The sequence below is a fragment of the Cricetulus griseus genome, assembly GCF_003668045.3.
Source record: "Cricetulus griseus strain 17A/GY chromosome 1 unlocalized genomic scaffold, alternate assembly CriGri-PICRH-1.0 chr1_1, whole genome shotgun sequence".
In the NCBI taxonomy this organism is placed as follows: domain Eukaryota; kingdom Metazoa; phylum Chordata; class Mammalia; order Rodentia; family Cricetidae; genus Cricetulus; species Cricetulus griseus.
In genome coordinates this window covers 272,562,372-272,577,731 of record NW_023276807.1, presented here as the reverse complement: position 1 = coordinate 272,577,731, position 15,360 = coordinate 272,562,372, and the positions used below count along the sequence as shown (strand labels likewise).

The 15,360-nt window shown below is 39.4% G+C and overlaps 1 protein-coding gene across 1 annotated transcript in view; it reads right to left on the bottom strand.

Moving 5' to 3' along the window:
- The window catches only part of Pcca (propionyl-CoA carboxylase subunit alpha), a 301,422-nt gene that overhangs the window by 193,099 nt on the left and 92,963 nt on the right, over nt 1–15,360 (bottom strand). The window contains exon 9 of the mRNA XM_027388941.2: nt 4,121–4,199. Within this exon, the coding sequence (XP_027244742.1) occupies nt 4,121–4,199 (79 nt within the window). The remainder of the gene's footprint in view (nt 1–4,120; nt 4,200–15,360) is intronic.

The window sequence follows — 15,360 nt, the reverse complement described above, 5'->3', positions numbered from 1 at the left end:
ATTATTGCTTTCTATTTTATTCCTAAACTAATCTAAATCATTATTACTTCACTAAAATAGGCTTACTAGACACATATAAAATGGGGTTATTTGGCCAGTTCATTAACACTCAAACTTGACTCAGACAGGCATAGTGGCACACACCTTTAATCTCAGCACTCAGGAGGCAAAGGCAGGTAGATCTCTGTGAGTTCATGGCCAACCTGGTCTACATAGTGAATTCTGAGCTAAGCAGAGCAACATAGTTAGCCCCTATCTCAATCAATGAATCAACCAACTAATCAATCAATTGATCAATCAATCAAAATAAGTAAGTAAAGCTCAAACTAAGGATTCAATGAGATGGCTCAACTGGCAAGAGTACCTGTCACCAAGTCTAATAACCAGAGTTTGATCCCTAGTACCCACAGGACAGATTCCCACAATTGTGCTCTGACTCATACATGCACCATAGCATGTGCACACTCTTACACACACACACACACACACACACACACACACACACACACACACACACAAAATAAGTGCAAACAATTTCAAAGGAAGAAACACTTCAAACTTGTCTAAAGGTAACTGAAATTTTTTGTCTATTCACTTACATATTTGGAATATAAAATGTAATTACCTTTACTTCTAACCAAGTCTTTCTTCATATTAAATACTTTTGTTGAATATAAAACATTTAACCCAGTTTCTTCTAATCCTTTAGTGTGAAAACAGTGCATCTGGCAATGTTAAACATGATTATCTGATGTGCTTGTGTCTGTATTTGAAATGCACAATACAGAAGGCAACTATAAGATGCATTTCCAAACCTGGGGGAATTCTCCCATTTCTCCTACCTCAGAGAAAAGGTCTTAGGTTTTCTTAGTCTTCCATTGTATCTTTGATTTAAGAAAATTATGTTCAGACTTGGGCAGACTACACACTTCAAAGAAACTAGAAGTACAATGAATTGTTGTTTTCAGTACCATATGACCAAAGTTTTATTAGATGGGACAGATATTATAATTCATAAAGAGAATAACATAACACTTTACAGTTTGCCTCTAATGTAATGACAAAAATCTTTCTTTTTGCTTTTAAGCCAAGAACATCAAAAGTAAAACATCAAAGTCATCAAAATAAAACACAAAGTTTGAGAACATCACAGGTCTGTTTTGGAGCTAAAGGAAAGTTGTGTTAAGAACATCTTTGGCCTGGCCTAGAGCTCGGAACAGAAGCTCGACTCATGCAAAGTGCTGGGTTTCACACCAGCAACCAACCGAACTTCTGTCTCCAGCACTATCTTACCTTGCCCCTTCCTCAGGAAGAAGTGCAGTCACAGTCACACCCTGTGCTAGGGTTCAGAAGCTTGGGCTCTCTGATAATCACTAGATGACAGTGTAGGAGGAACTGTGGGATTCCTGAGACTGAGTCAGAAGGAGGCCGAGACTTGCACAGGGATTTGAGATAACTAGTCTAACTGTGTGGGTGCTGGGAACCAAATCCTCTGCAACAGAAGCTAGTGTTCTTAGCCTCTGAGCCATCTCTTTAGTGCCCATTCTTCTAAAGACAGAAGCTCACACTTGTTCTAACTCCTAGTTTCTCACTGGGACCTTTTTATTTCATAATTTCTCAAGAATTTTCAATCAAAGCAGACTTGTGTGGTGTGCATTTAATTTACATAAACACTAAAACCAAACATAAACGATGACAAAATAACTTTAAAACAGTGCCTATGTGTCTTCAAACAGTTCCATTCTGTATCCAATCAGTTAGCAACTCTTGTTGTGTTTTGTTTGTTTGAGACTGAGTGTCACTTCCTAGCCCATGCTGGACTCCGATTCATTATGTATCCCCAGCCAACCCCAAGTTTGTAGACACTCTGTCCTCAGATTCCCAGGCACTGGGGTCATAAGCACAGGTATGCACACCTGACTTCACTTTCTCACCACCTCCATCCTGTCACACAAATGGAAGCCACCAGCCACATTTTCCTGCTCCGTTGCTGCAGCCAGCTACCCTCTCACTAGCTTCCTGCATCCGGATCATGATTCTGCCCGTCTACCTTCAGTCCAAGAAGAGCACTACCAGAGTGAGCTTTACCAAACCTACATGAGAAAATCTGGTAACTCATTTATTCTGTGTATATGTGTGTGTGATGTGTGTTCACAAGTGTGGTCATGTGCCTGGAGGCCAGAGAAAGACACTGGCTGTTCTGTTTTATCATCTCTGTTATTCCCTTGTGACAGGGTCTCTCCCTGAATCTGGAATGAGGCTAATGGCTGGGAGGTCAAAGCAGTCCTCTGGTCTCCACCCTAAAAACTGTTAATATGGCAGGTACATGCAACCATACCTGGGTTTTTACAAGAACAGTGGGGATTTGAACTCCATTCTTCATGTTTACACCACAAGCACTTTTTCCTACTAGGCCATCCATCTCCCTAGTCCACCCAAAATCTTGACTACTGACCAACCGGGGTGATACATACATGAAGGGCATCGTATTGTTTTTTCATGTCTTTGAATATTTTTATAATTAAAAAGCATAGTGCCAAGATCTGTTGAAGTTCCAGGATTTCTCTACTGTGAACCCTTGCAATCCTTTCTGATATCACAAAGAATGCTCACAAGAGCCTACATAGGATGAAAGGCAAACCTGGCTGTGATATCTGTCACCCTGTTGATCACCAGGGTTAACTCAGCTGACCTGGCTGGTGTAAGCAAATGTCCCCTCTCCCCCTCATCTCTCCACATGCAACCCTCTCAAAGCCACACACTTGGTCAAAAAGGATGACCATTCCTAATGACTGTTCTTCATAAATGAGCTGCTACTACAGTCCCCTGATACAACCTCCAGACTAACTCTCAAAAGCTTACCCGATACAGCTCTACCCCACCCAAGACCACTCTGATCCAACTCCTACTATTCATTCGTTCCTGATTTTACAAGACAGAGTCTCGTGTAGCCCACACTGACCATTTCCCTCTCTCCTCTCCAGCTCTAGGCTTGTCAGTCTGAACTATCATTCCTGTTTTGTTGTTCTCACTGTTTTTATTTTTTGGGTTTTGTTTGTTTTGTTTTTAATATGAGCTCTGGGGCTCCCAATTCAGACCCTCATGCTTGCAAACACGTGAGTTAGTGACTGAGCCTTTCTTGGTTTTAGATTTGGCTGCATTAATCAGTCCCATTCTGATAGATGCTCATGTCACTGGTACATTACTATTCTTGGAAATTTATTTACCTCAATGAGAATGACAAAAAAAAAAAAAAAAAAAAAAAAAAAAAAGGCCAAGAAAGACAGTGCCCAAGTCTACAGGCAATGGCGAAGTTCAGGGCCAGATGCCTGACAACACTGTTTATTTACACAAAGGGCCCCAGAGCTCAGGGCCCCAGCTGTGCTCTCTGAGCCATTGGAGACTTGGGATTCCCTGGATAGGACAGCCCTCCAGAAACTCCTTAACAAAGTTCTTATCAAACCACTTCCAAAACACAAAACTCAAGTAATCTAGATGGGAAATGCTATGATGGACGATGCCCTAACTGCTGGGAAAATGCATGAAGAGATTTAACCAACTGTGTGTTTGGAAAAATCAAAGCTTTATTAAATAACACAGATTACTTCTGACTTCCAAAATTCATTTTACAAAATATTCCAAATTTATATCAAAATGATATATTATATATAAAAGACATATAGCAATTTCAAACTCAGAAGGAAAACTGTATCCTCCACACTAAAAATTATCAAAATAATTACACACTGAGATTTTTAAATAAACTTGGTTCAAACCCGTAGACCAAACTGTAAGTAATAAGGCCAGGTGTTTGTGATTTCTGCATAGAAAACAGAACTCTAATTTAAAAAAAAAAAATGCATCATAAACAAAACCCTTTACCAATGTAAGAAAAACATTTGTTATAGAAAACCTTGCTGTAATAGGATAACTATCTTCAAAACATACAGAAGAAAAATTTCTACACAGCACTACTTTCTCTCCCATCCAAGAAGTAAAGATTAGATGGTCACTGTAATTACTCCACTATGCGGTGGATATCTGTTTACCTGTCAGTTTAATAAAACTCTGGTAACTGCAATTTTCATCAAAAGTGTATTTCAGGCAGCCTCTCTCTCACCTGGTCTCTTCGTCATCCCAAGCGATGCGCATGCCTTTCCCACCGCCACCTGCTGAGGCCTTGATCATCACAGGGTAGCCTAACAGCGGGGAAGAATGAGACAGATGCTCAGGCTTTGATCATGAGGATGTATGAACATGACAACTGACCACATGTTCAGTAACACAGACGACAATAATTTATTTAAAAGTTCCTTTATTCAGAGTTACAGAAACAATACCAATGTAATGACCTTACTCTCTAAATGAGTGACATTTTAAAAGAAAAGTAATTGTATCAACAAATACACTTCTCAAGTGATAAAATAAAAGCTAAACAAACAAAACAAAACAAAAAAATTACTTGGCAGACAATTCAAAAAAATCATAAACATTATATGAACTAGCCAATGATAAAAGCGGTTTACACAGCATGCACACATGCACACATGTGCACACACACATTTGTGATTCTGAAAACTGCCACCTGCATGCATAACAGATTAATTTCTCTTTCATATACAAGTGCTTTGGGTATTTTCACAGAGAATGCCTGCAGCATTTATCAACAAAATTGGCAGGATCACATTAAGGGGAAAAAATGGAGCATGGCTATTTCCCAGAAGAGCCAGAGTTTATTGCTCACAATGGAGACAATTCTACTACTACACTTCTCTATACATTCAACAGGTTGCCATGAAGACACTAAGTCAGGACCCAGTAAAGTTACAGTTTTATGAGAAGAGATAAAGTCATAAAGTTATTCTACAATCTCTTGCACTATGGGTACAAGAAAAGTCAGTCTCAGCAGGGAGGCAGAGGCAGGCGGATTTCTGTGAATTCAAGGCCAGCCAGGTCTACAGAGTGAGTTCCAGGACAGCAAGAGCTATATAGTCAGATACTGTCTCAAAATTAAAGTAAACCAAAAGAGAAAAGTCAGTCTACTTGAGGGCTTCTCTGGAAACTCAGTGGAAATAGTCATACAAGTAGTTCCGTCTGTTATCGTCTTTCCTCGGGAAAGAAACAGTCATTGAGCTCAAGAGGACCCTGCCTGGCCTGTGATTCTGCAACATCATTCAGCCCTAGCTGTGGGTCCCTTACAGGAAAAAGGAAGAAAGGGCCCAAATGTCACAGACCTTTGACTAACCCCAACACACAAAACACCACCATTGGTTTAGTTAAAACAGCACTTGCTTCTCCGGTATTTCATAATTAAGTCCATTAAAATATTTCTGCTATGCTTACATCAGACAGCATTTTGGAAACAGCACAAGTACAGTGAGAAGAAATATAAATGTATTGTTCTACATTGAGGACTTTATAATCCAAGAAGAGAAAAGCATGGGACACAAATAATTTCATACTTGGAATTCAATAGAGCAACGGAGCAGAGGAAGGTAGAGAAAGGGGGGGTTAAGGACGGTACGAGAGAAAGGGCCAGTTCAGTGACACAATGAAACACAAGCAGCCTTTGAACATTTTTGGGCAAGAGCTGTGGAAACAGAACATAGATGAGGGGACAAGGGAGGTTTTATGAATTGAGAGACACAATTCAGAGCAAGTATAGACTGCAGCAGGGACACAGGTGGCCAGGGAAGAGCATGTTTGCATGCTGGACCCTGCCTGGGGTCATGTGCAGTGTTCACTCTCACAGTAGGTGGGTGCTACAGCCACCAAGAGTGTCCATGAAGAAATCATATTGAAATATATACATATATATACTTCTTAGCCATATACTACTGATCCTCGACTATGCAGTCATTTGTAGAGTTTGAAAATAAGATGGAGAAGTCTTCCTTGTTCAAAGATTTCTCTTGTTAAACCCATGGATGCTTGTGACCCCGGAAGTCAAGAGTCTCTGATGAAAACATAAAAAGCTGAATGTGAGTAGTCTGGGAAGGGCTGCAGGGCCAGCTCCACTTGTTGAGAATGTGTTGCTTCGGCAAAGGACCTGGGCTCCATTCCTGAGTAACATCTACATTGGGTTACTCACAAGCATCTTAGCTCCAGTTCCAGGGAACTCAGTGTCCTCTTCCAGCCTCCAAGGGCTCTTGCACACATGTGATACACATAAATTCACACAGGCAAGCACACAAATAAAGATTAATTGATTTTTGAAAAGAAAATGATGGAAGGAAGAGGGAAAACCAGCAGAGGCTGGTGATACAAACTCTGAGATGACAGAAAGGTCTTGCACTCTGTTTATGGTGCTGCATAAGTCATTACATCTCAGGTGATGCCATCCCATGAAGAAAGAAAACCATTCCACACAGGTGATAATAATAAAATGAAACAGCTTAGCCTCTCTCCTACAATCTCACCGTGTCTAGCCATTCTAGGTAGGCTGAGTCATACAATACCTAGAACTAGAAGTCAGAAAAAAAAAAAAATACAGACTTAGTGAAAGCCAGTACTACTGAAAAAAAATTAGGAATTACCAACAAGAATGATGGCCATTACCAGCTCTCTGTTATCTAGTCAAGACACACAGCTTCTATGGACAATCTCTTATTTTCTACTCCACTAAACAACTCCCTCCTGGGTTTGGCTTTTCTCTTTAATGCCTGTGTCTAATTTTATAATCTTCAGTTGACATGTGTTTGAAACAGAACCACCTTCCAAATCACAACAAATACAAAGTATCTAAGGCTTTAAAAGGAGGCACTCTCCCTTCTGATACTAGGCGGTCACTTCTAATTTTACATTTTTAAATATATAGGCATATATGCTTCACATACATACACACAACAATAACACTCCTGGGTTGTTTGTTTGGTTGTTTGGTTGTTTGTTTTCTAAGACGGGATCTGACTATGTAGCCATGCTGGCTTAGAACTGGCAACACAGCATGGGCCAGCCTCAGTCTACCCACCATCCTGGTTCTGGGATCACACACACATGCTTCTCCTTGTTCTCCTCACTTTTGCAGTCTTCTCTCCGGATGCATCTGGGACAAACACCAGGAACCTACCCAACACTCCAGCTGCACCACAGCCTCCAGAGTCTTTATTTCCCATCTGTGCAGTTATGGGCAAATGAATACTTCCAAAAAGAAATCTACATAGTTTCTACTCGTGGGCCATATGTGCTCAGGTACACATGACAACAGGGAAGGATGTCCCTCAGAGTGGCCAGCTTTACTCTTTTCTTGAAGTGACTTCCCTAAACAAACTGATTATTTTAAGTGAATTTAAATGCTCAGAGTTGAGCATAGGCAAACTCAATGAAGAATGGACCCTAAGAAAGGAGAAGAACATCAGGCAGGTGCTTTGCAGGGAATGAGTTGCTGCAGCTGCACTACTGACTGTGACAGACAGCTGTCATTTGGATGTGGCCAATCACAAAAGAGAAAGACAATCTAGAGTTTGAGTCACCACGTGTTGGAATCAGAAGATACAGAAAAGACTAGAGCTTGGAGGCTTTCCCTTCAGTTGCAGGTGCTAGCTACAAAAAGAACCACCTTTCTTGAGCAGCTGATACAAGATGTTTACCCAAATAGGACAAGATAAATAACCAGACTCTCCCTGCAAATGCCATCCAGCATGGGGTTAGGGGAGAGCTATAACCTGGCAACTTAAAAGCTGATAAAATGCCTATATGAAAAGGTATTCATAATTCATTTTTAAATTACATAGATTTTTAACTTTAGGTTCTTATACTGGATTTCCATACACTATAAAAACTAGTGGAGAAGGGAAAGTAAAAAGAAGACAAAAAGCAAAATATCCCTTGGGTAATGTCTGTTCCAAATTTAGTAGTACTGATCAGTAATCTCACCAAGTGAAATGAGACTGGTGGGTGGGAAAGTTATCTTTTTAAAACAGTTGGGAAACCTACAAAGGCCTTTGTTTCCTGAAGAAAGGTTCAAAGTGGAAAGAAAATAAAAGCTACTGCAGGGAGAAGAGATCTCTAGATGGACAGAATAGCGCCTGATAATGGACAATGGGGCTCATAGAAGAAAACAAAAGCCTTAACAAAAAAGATCCCAGACAGGAAGGAAATCCCTGGTGAAAGTCTTGTGTTAGAATTACAGTGAAACTGGGTGTTATATGCTGCATTTTGCAGATTGTTTTATGTTCATTTAATGTAAAACAGTTAATCTGTCCTTTTTTTTAAGAGTTGGTTTGTTTCTGTTGTGAGGGAGGGAATGCCCTTTGTGACTTTTTTTTGAAGATTTTATCTTGACTGCCAACTTGACAGGATTTAGAAACAGCTGAGAGACACACCTTGGGGGCTGGATGTGAGGGAGAAGAGCTGCCTTCAAAGTGGGGAGCACATTCCAAAGAGCAGCCCATGGGTCCAGGAAGAAAGCAGTATGAGCTGCCACCTTCGCTTCATGGTCCTGCAGGAGTCAGTTACTGCTAATGATGTCCCCAGGCCCCAGGTTCTTTGGATGTCCAGTGTGGAATTAACACCAGCCACTCTCCAGGGAGCTCCGGGATTTGAGTACCAAATTTGGATCCACTGAGGCAGCCAGCACATGTGCATTCTCTGCTTTTCTTGCATGAGGCGGATATTGCTGGCCTACCCAGGACCTGTTGTATAAGGTAATACAATAAATCCCCTTGTATGACTATGACTTGAACTTCTAGGTCAGATGGCAGGCTAGAGGCTGCCTCTGTGTGAGACAATGTAGGAAAAAGTCAGAATAAGAAAAAGGGGATCTTATCCCAAAGATAAAAATACAGAGTGTACTGGTAATCCATGAAGGAAATGAAGTAATACCAGGCAGAGAACAAAAGGAAGGTGCACCATGCAGAGAAGTGAACCAAACCCTGTGTCAGCTGCCCAGCTCATCGAAAGACCAATAGGAAATGTGCCACTTTGACAAGTGTACTAAGAATTGAGCCTTAAAGGGTAATCTGTCCTATGGGTGTGGGCACGTGCCTATAACCTCAGCATTGGGGAAGGGAAGCAAAGATCACGCACCATTAGAGGCCAGTCTGGTCAGCAAAGTCAGGGATGCACACATAGGCCCTGTCTTGGAAAGCGAAAACCAAAACCAAAAAGAGCAGGCTGCTCAAGGAGATTCCTCCCAAAACAGGAACAGTAAGCCAGACAGCCAACATGCCCAAAGCTACCAAATTCAAAGACACAGGAACTGGTACGAGACCAGACATAGATTTCAAAAGTTATCTTGTAAAAATGATCAGTGATACAACAGAGGATTAAAAACAAGCAAATGAATTAAATGTGGATCTAGGAAGACAGCAACACAGGAAAAAGTCAGCAAAACAGAGAGTGAAATCAGCAAGTGTGGTGTTTGAATGAAAATAGCTCCCATCGGCTCATAGGGAGTGGCATTGTTTGAAAGGATTAGGAGTGCCTTCGTGCTACCATCCTCCCCACCATGATGATAACAGACTAAACCTCTGAACTATAAATGAGCCCCTCAATTAAATGTTTTCCTTTATAAGAGTTGCCATGGCCATTGTGCCGCCTCATAGCAATAAAACCCTAAGACAGAAGTATATTTTTTAAAGTCAGCAACATAGAAGAAAACTTCAGAAGGGAAACTAAGATTTTTTGGCAAAAACACCAGAAATTATGAAAATTTAAATCAATAATTTTTTAAAAGGGCAGTGGACAGACACCAATAAACTAAGCAGAAGAAAAATATCAGAAATAGAAGGTAAGACTAGCAAAATGCTAAATCAATAAAAATAACAAAATAAATGAATAAATCCATTGTATCCGAAAACTCATCAGGAGGACAGACTCAAAGATCCACACGATAAAAGAGGGGTTGAGATAAACACTAAAGGCATGAAATGACAGCATAAAAAATTAGACATTCATCTGGGAGTGGCAGAAGACACCATTTAACAGAGCACTCAGAGGCAGAAGCATGTAGATCTCTGTGTGTTTAAGGGCAGCCTGGTCAACATGGTGAGACTCAAACCACCGACAACTACATAGTGAGAGCCTGTCAGCATTCACGTGTCATAGCGACTTATTACTACAAATGGACACAACCAAAGAACCTTTCTATAATATACTATATACAATTCCAAAATATACAACAAAGAAGCAATATTAAAAGCTTTAAAGGGGCAAATTTCAGTTTACCTACAAAAGCAAGCACACACTATATAGCATTAGCTCTCTCAGCAATAACCCTCAGTGCCAGAAGAGCACTAAACTATCAATGTTAGGCCCTGAGAGTAAATAACCTCGAAACAAGTTTGCTATTATCCAGCCATGCTATTTTTTTTTTAACTCTGACAGAGAAACAAGACACTTTAAGACAGGTTATCAGTTGAGGTGGTTCAAGACAACCAAGCCAATTTGACCAAAGACGTATAAATTACTACACAAAGAGAAAGTAGACAAAGTTTCAACCACAAGAGCACAGAACAGAATAAGTTTCTTGAGAGGGATAGCTGAGCAAAGGAGAGCCATGCAGGATCCATTCCCCACCCAGGAAACCAGCAAAGCCCTTACACCACGGAGAGAAAGTAAAGAACAAACTATAACCCAACCAACCAACGAAAACCACAGGAGTTAGTTAACACCTCTCAATAAAACCTCAAATATAAATGGCCTCACCTCACCATTTAAAAGACATTGACTGACTAGATAGGTAGATCCAGCTTTTTGTTGTTTCTAAGAAACATGCTTTGTTGCTAAAGACTCCACCAAAGACCGAGAGTCAAAGGATGGAAAGAATTCTAACACTGATGCACAAACTCCAAAAACAAGGGGGCATAGCTATCCTGATAACTGATAAAGGAGACTTCCAATCAGAATTAGACACAAATGAGAAGGAAGATCACCACATGCTAATAAAAGGAATTAATTTATCAGGAACAGCTACTGCTGTAAATGCCAGTGTACCGAAAGTGGGCTCCTAATTTCACAAGCAAACATTACTGAACATAAAAATTGGGCAGGTATTTTTACAATAGTAGTGGCTGACTCACTTCAATACCTCACTCTCATCTCTAGGTCATCAAAATTAAAGCTCAACAGAGAAAACTCGGATTTAAACCACACCGTAGATCAAATGAACTAAGCAGATGAATACAGAATATTCCATCTAATAGAAACAGGGTGCACATTCTTCCAGGCAGCCCATGGACTCTTCTCTAACATACAGTATATTCTCAGCGTCAAATCAAGTCTCAGCAAACACAAATCAATCATCAAGTCTATTTGACAAGATCAGTGTGATAAAACTAGAAACCGATGGTAAGAAAAATCTATAGCAACCACACAAATATATGGAGACTGAGCAATAAACCCCGAGTCACTGAAGAAATAAGGGAGAAATTTTCAATCAAAGGAAAATGAAAACACATTGTGGACACAGCTAAGGAAGTCACACAAATCTCCTCTGAGTTTATGGGTGAGAGTTTACACGAAAATTGTATAAAGCTCTTAACCTAATGACACACCTCGAGGACTAGAAAAACAAAAATCCAAACCCAAAAGCAGTAGACGGCAAGAAATAGTAAAGATCAGGGTAGAAATTAATGGGATAGAGACTAAAGGATATATAGAAAAATCTAACAGAGTTGGTATTCGAAAACACAAATAAAATTAACAAATTCATAGCCAAATTAGCCAAAACAAAGAGAAGACCCAAATTAACTAAAAATGAAAGGGGGGTTTACTACAGTTTCCCACAAACATAAAGAATTGGGGTGGGCATAGTGGCACATGCCTCAACCCCAGCACTTAGGAAGCAATGGCATCTCTCTCTCTCTCTCTCTCTCTCTCTCTCTCTCTCTCTCTCTCTCACACACACACACATACACACATACACACACACACATATACACACACATACATACACACACACATACATACATACATACACACATACATACATACACACACACATATACACACATGCACACATATATATACACACACATACACATACATACATACACACATACACACATACATATACACACACATACACATACATACATACACACACATACACACATACATACATACACACATATAGACACACACATACAGACAGACACACATATACAGACAGACAGACAAAAAGAAAGAAAAAAAGAAAGAAAGAAGAAAAGAAAACTAAAGAACCATTTTACAATGATCATAGAGGCAAAAATCTGCCACTACTGTTCCCTTAAAAAAGAATTGTGAGTTTTTACAAATAGAAAAATGATTTAAAAAAAATAAAATGAATACAGCATATATTTGCCTTTCCTCAGTTGGCCTTAAATGTACAGAAATAAATAACTATGTATTCATATGTTTATATTTCTAATAAAAACTATTTTGATTAATAATATAGATATAAATATGTGCAGGTAGTATACTAAACACTATTTTAATATTAAATGCAATATTTATCCATTAACAGTATTAATTACAATATATTATGTTTGCTTAGTATAAGTAAGAATTAATCAATATTGTGCATATAAAGATATAATCAAAATATGTTGTAAAGTACAATGAACCAATACAGAACACTAGTAATTTGGCAGGGAAAACTGAGTAGACGCTACAGAAAAGTGACTTAGTTGGCCTACCTCCCACTGCTTGGACAAATAAAAGCTGGTAGATCTAATTCAGCTACAGGCATCAGAAATCAGTGCACTGGGGTGTATAGATTAGAACAGTCATTCACAGACTGGAAGTTTCCAAACACAAACCAGTGCGTTTCCATATGACTACCTGAATGATGTCATACAGTCTTTCTGTGGCAGAGTAGGAGGAAAGGGAAGAGGGAGGCCTGGAGGAGTGAACAATGAAAAGAGAAAGGACTGAGACAAAGGAGGCAAAGCAAATGCAACGCTAAAACAAACAGAACTTGAGCAGTTACATTTGTGTGTTTGTTGGAAAGCACAGGAAAATATCAGTTACCCAGCTGATGGCAAGAAAGAAAAAAAGGCCACGGAACCCACACTTCCAACTCACAGGAGTATCGTCCTAAACTCACACAGCTGCATTATTTCAGTAGAAAAGTAGAAACAACCCTGGGCGTTTGTGTGTGTGCACGCTGTATGTGTACTAGAAACTACATCAAAAGCCTACAGGATTGTGCCTTAGACCTTATCCCCAGCACCCCACATGGTAGAAGAAGAGAACAACTGATACAAGTTGTCCTTTGCCATTCACAGTTGCATAAACATAAGCACACATACACAATTTATCAAAATGTAATTTTAAAAAATTTTTAAAGAATATACATCCTGCAGAAAATTCCACAGTATGTTGAGCAAAGGACAATGCATGAAGATAAATCTAGAAGCATTGCAGAGTAAGGACAACACTGGGTGAGACAATTTGATATTTTCTTTTCCTTTGAATAATTCTTTACAAGTTGAGTTTGGCTCTTTTTTAATAGTTACTTAAGAATTAGAGTCCTAGTGGGACTCAGACTGACATAGAAGGAGCAATGAAAGAATGCCATAGGTTTTGAACTCTTGTATGGTTTGGAGTTACACAGATGTATAGATATGTCAAAGTCAGCAATACATACAAAATGTGTTCACATTATTATATGAGAAAATAAAATGCTACACAAACACTGAATTCAGTTAATGAATTATATGTTAGAATACTTAGTGAGACATGTAACAGCATATGAAATTTATTTTAACTAGAAATGAAAATAACATAGGGGCAGGTGAGATGGCTTATTTGTAGGTAACAATGCTTGCCCTCCAAGCCTGATGACCTAAATTCAATCCTTAGTACCCTCAGTAGATGGAAAGAATGACTCCCAAAAATTATCTTCTAATCTCACACAATATTTAAGTAAGACAGACTAGCATATAACAAGTAAGAAGATCTAGCCAAATGTTTATAGTGGATCTTGGTGTTGACTATATACTACATACTTCAAAATTCTTTCAAAAGTTCTGAACGATTGGATACTTTCACAATAAGGGGCTGGGGAAAGTTAAGAATGTAGTCTGTGACAGGCATGAGTACTATTCAGAAATATCTTTAGCAGAAGACATCATGACTGGGGCAGCTCCTGGAGAGGATGTGACATTTAAACTGAGGTATGAAAGACTCTGAGGAGTTACCCCAGCCAGGACATGAGGAAACCCTCGAGACTCTCTTGTCGTCCTCTGAGGCCCTGAAAGCTGAGACACAACATGGGTACAGGGAGGAATGAAGCTCCCTAACCATTGTGGCCTCCCATGGCAGCTAAAACAACTAGAGATCAACAGCCCCAGTATCTCTAATCCCTGAAGTAACAGGGAAAAAAAAACAAAAAAAAACAAAAAACAGGAGTGTGAATAAGGGATGCAAAGTAGTCTACAAACAAATCCACAGAAGTAACATATGAAGTCTGAGCGATCTCTCACCCTGTCAATCATCGGAGGCTGTCTCCTTCTTTAATTCCACATATATTAGGCTTAAGTACCTGTAGTATTTCACATAACTATAGTCATCCCGAAATCACAATATGTTAGCCAAACGATAATGAAAAACATGGTCTTTGAATCAAAGAAATTAACATTAAACCAAAAGATGCTGACACTGAGCAAATGACCAATCTACTCCTTAGTTTTCTATAAATGAAAATAATTCAGTCCGAGAATTGACATTGGAAATAGTAATTCCAACACAGTATAAGATGTACACATGAAAAAAAGAGAACTTACCTCTAAAAATTACAAAATCTGTATTGTAATTATAAGAAAAACTTTAGTAATAAAAAGAAATACCATTTCCAAAGTGGATGGTACATGGAAAAAACATTCCAAAATTGGAGCTACAGCTATATTTAAATAATAATACAACAGTGTCCTGTGGTGATTTCTTGCTTGTACAATTAAAGCCTGTCTGGGGGTCAGAGAATGGAACTTGCCACTAGCTAACCATAGAGGTCTGGAGGTCTGTACAGACAGACAGGAAGTGAGGTAGCTGGGTGGAAACAGGATATAAACAGGGAGAAACAGAAAATGTCTCTCTTCTCTGCTGAGACACTAAGGATGTGAGGTGTGGCTGTGGCTTGCTCCTTCTCTCTGAATCTCAGCATTTCCCTCTCTATCTGACTCAGGCTTTTTATTAGCTAGACCAATTAAGAACTCCATTTACACTGTCCAATAATTCCTTTCCAGCTGTAGCAGCATACAGGTACTTCCAGAAAATAAATACAAACTTCAGAGAGGGAAAGCACAAAAACCTTTTATTTTCACCACATAGCACAAAAAGAGGTAAGAGACAACCACCTATGAACAGGGCAGAGAGTGCACAGCTCATTAGTAGGGTGTAGGCCTTGCAGTATAAGGCCCAGGCCTTGCTTCCCCA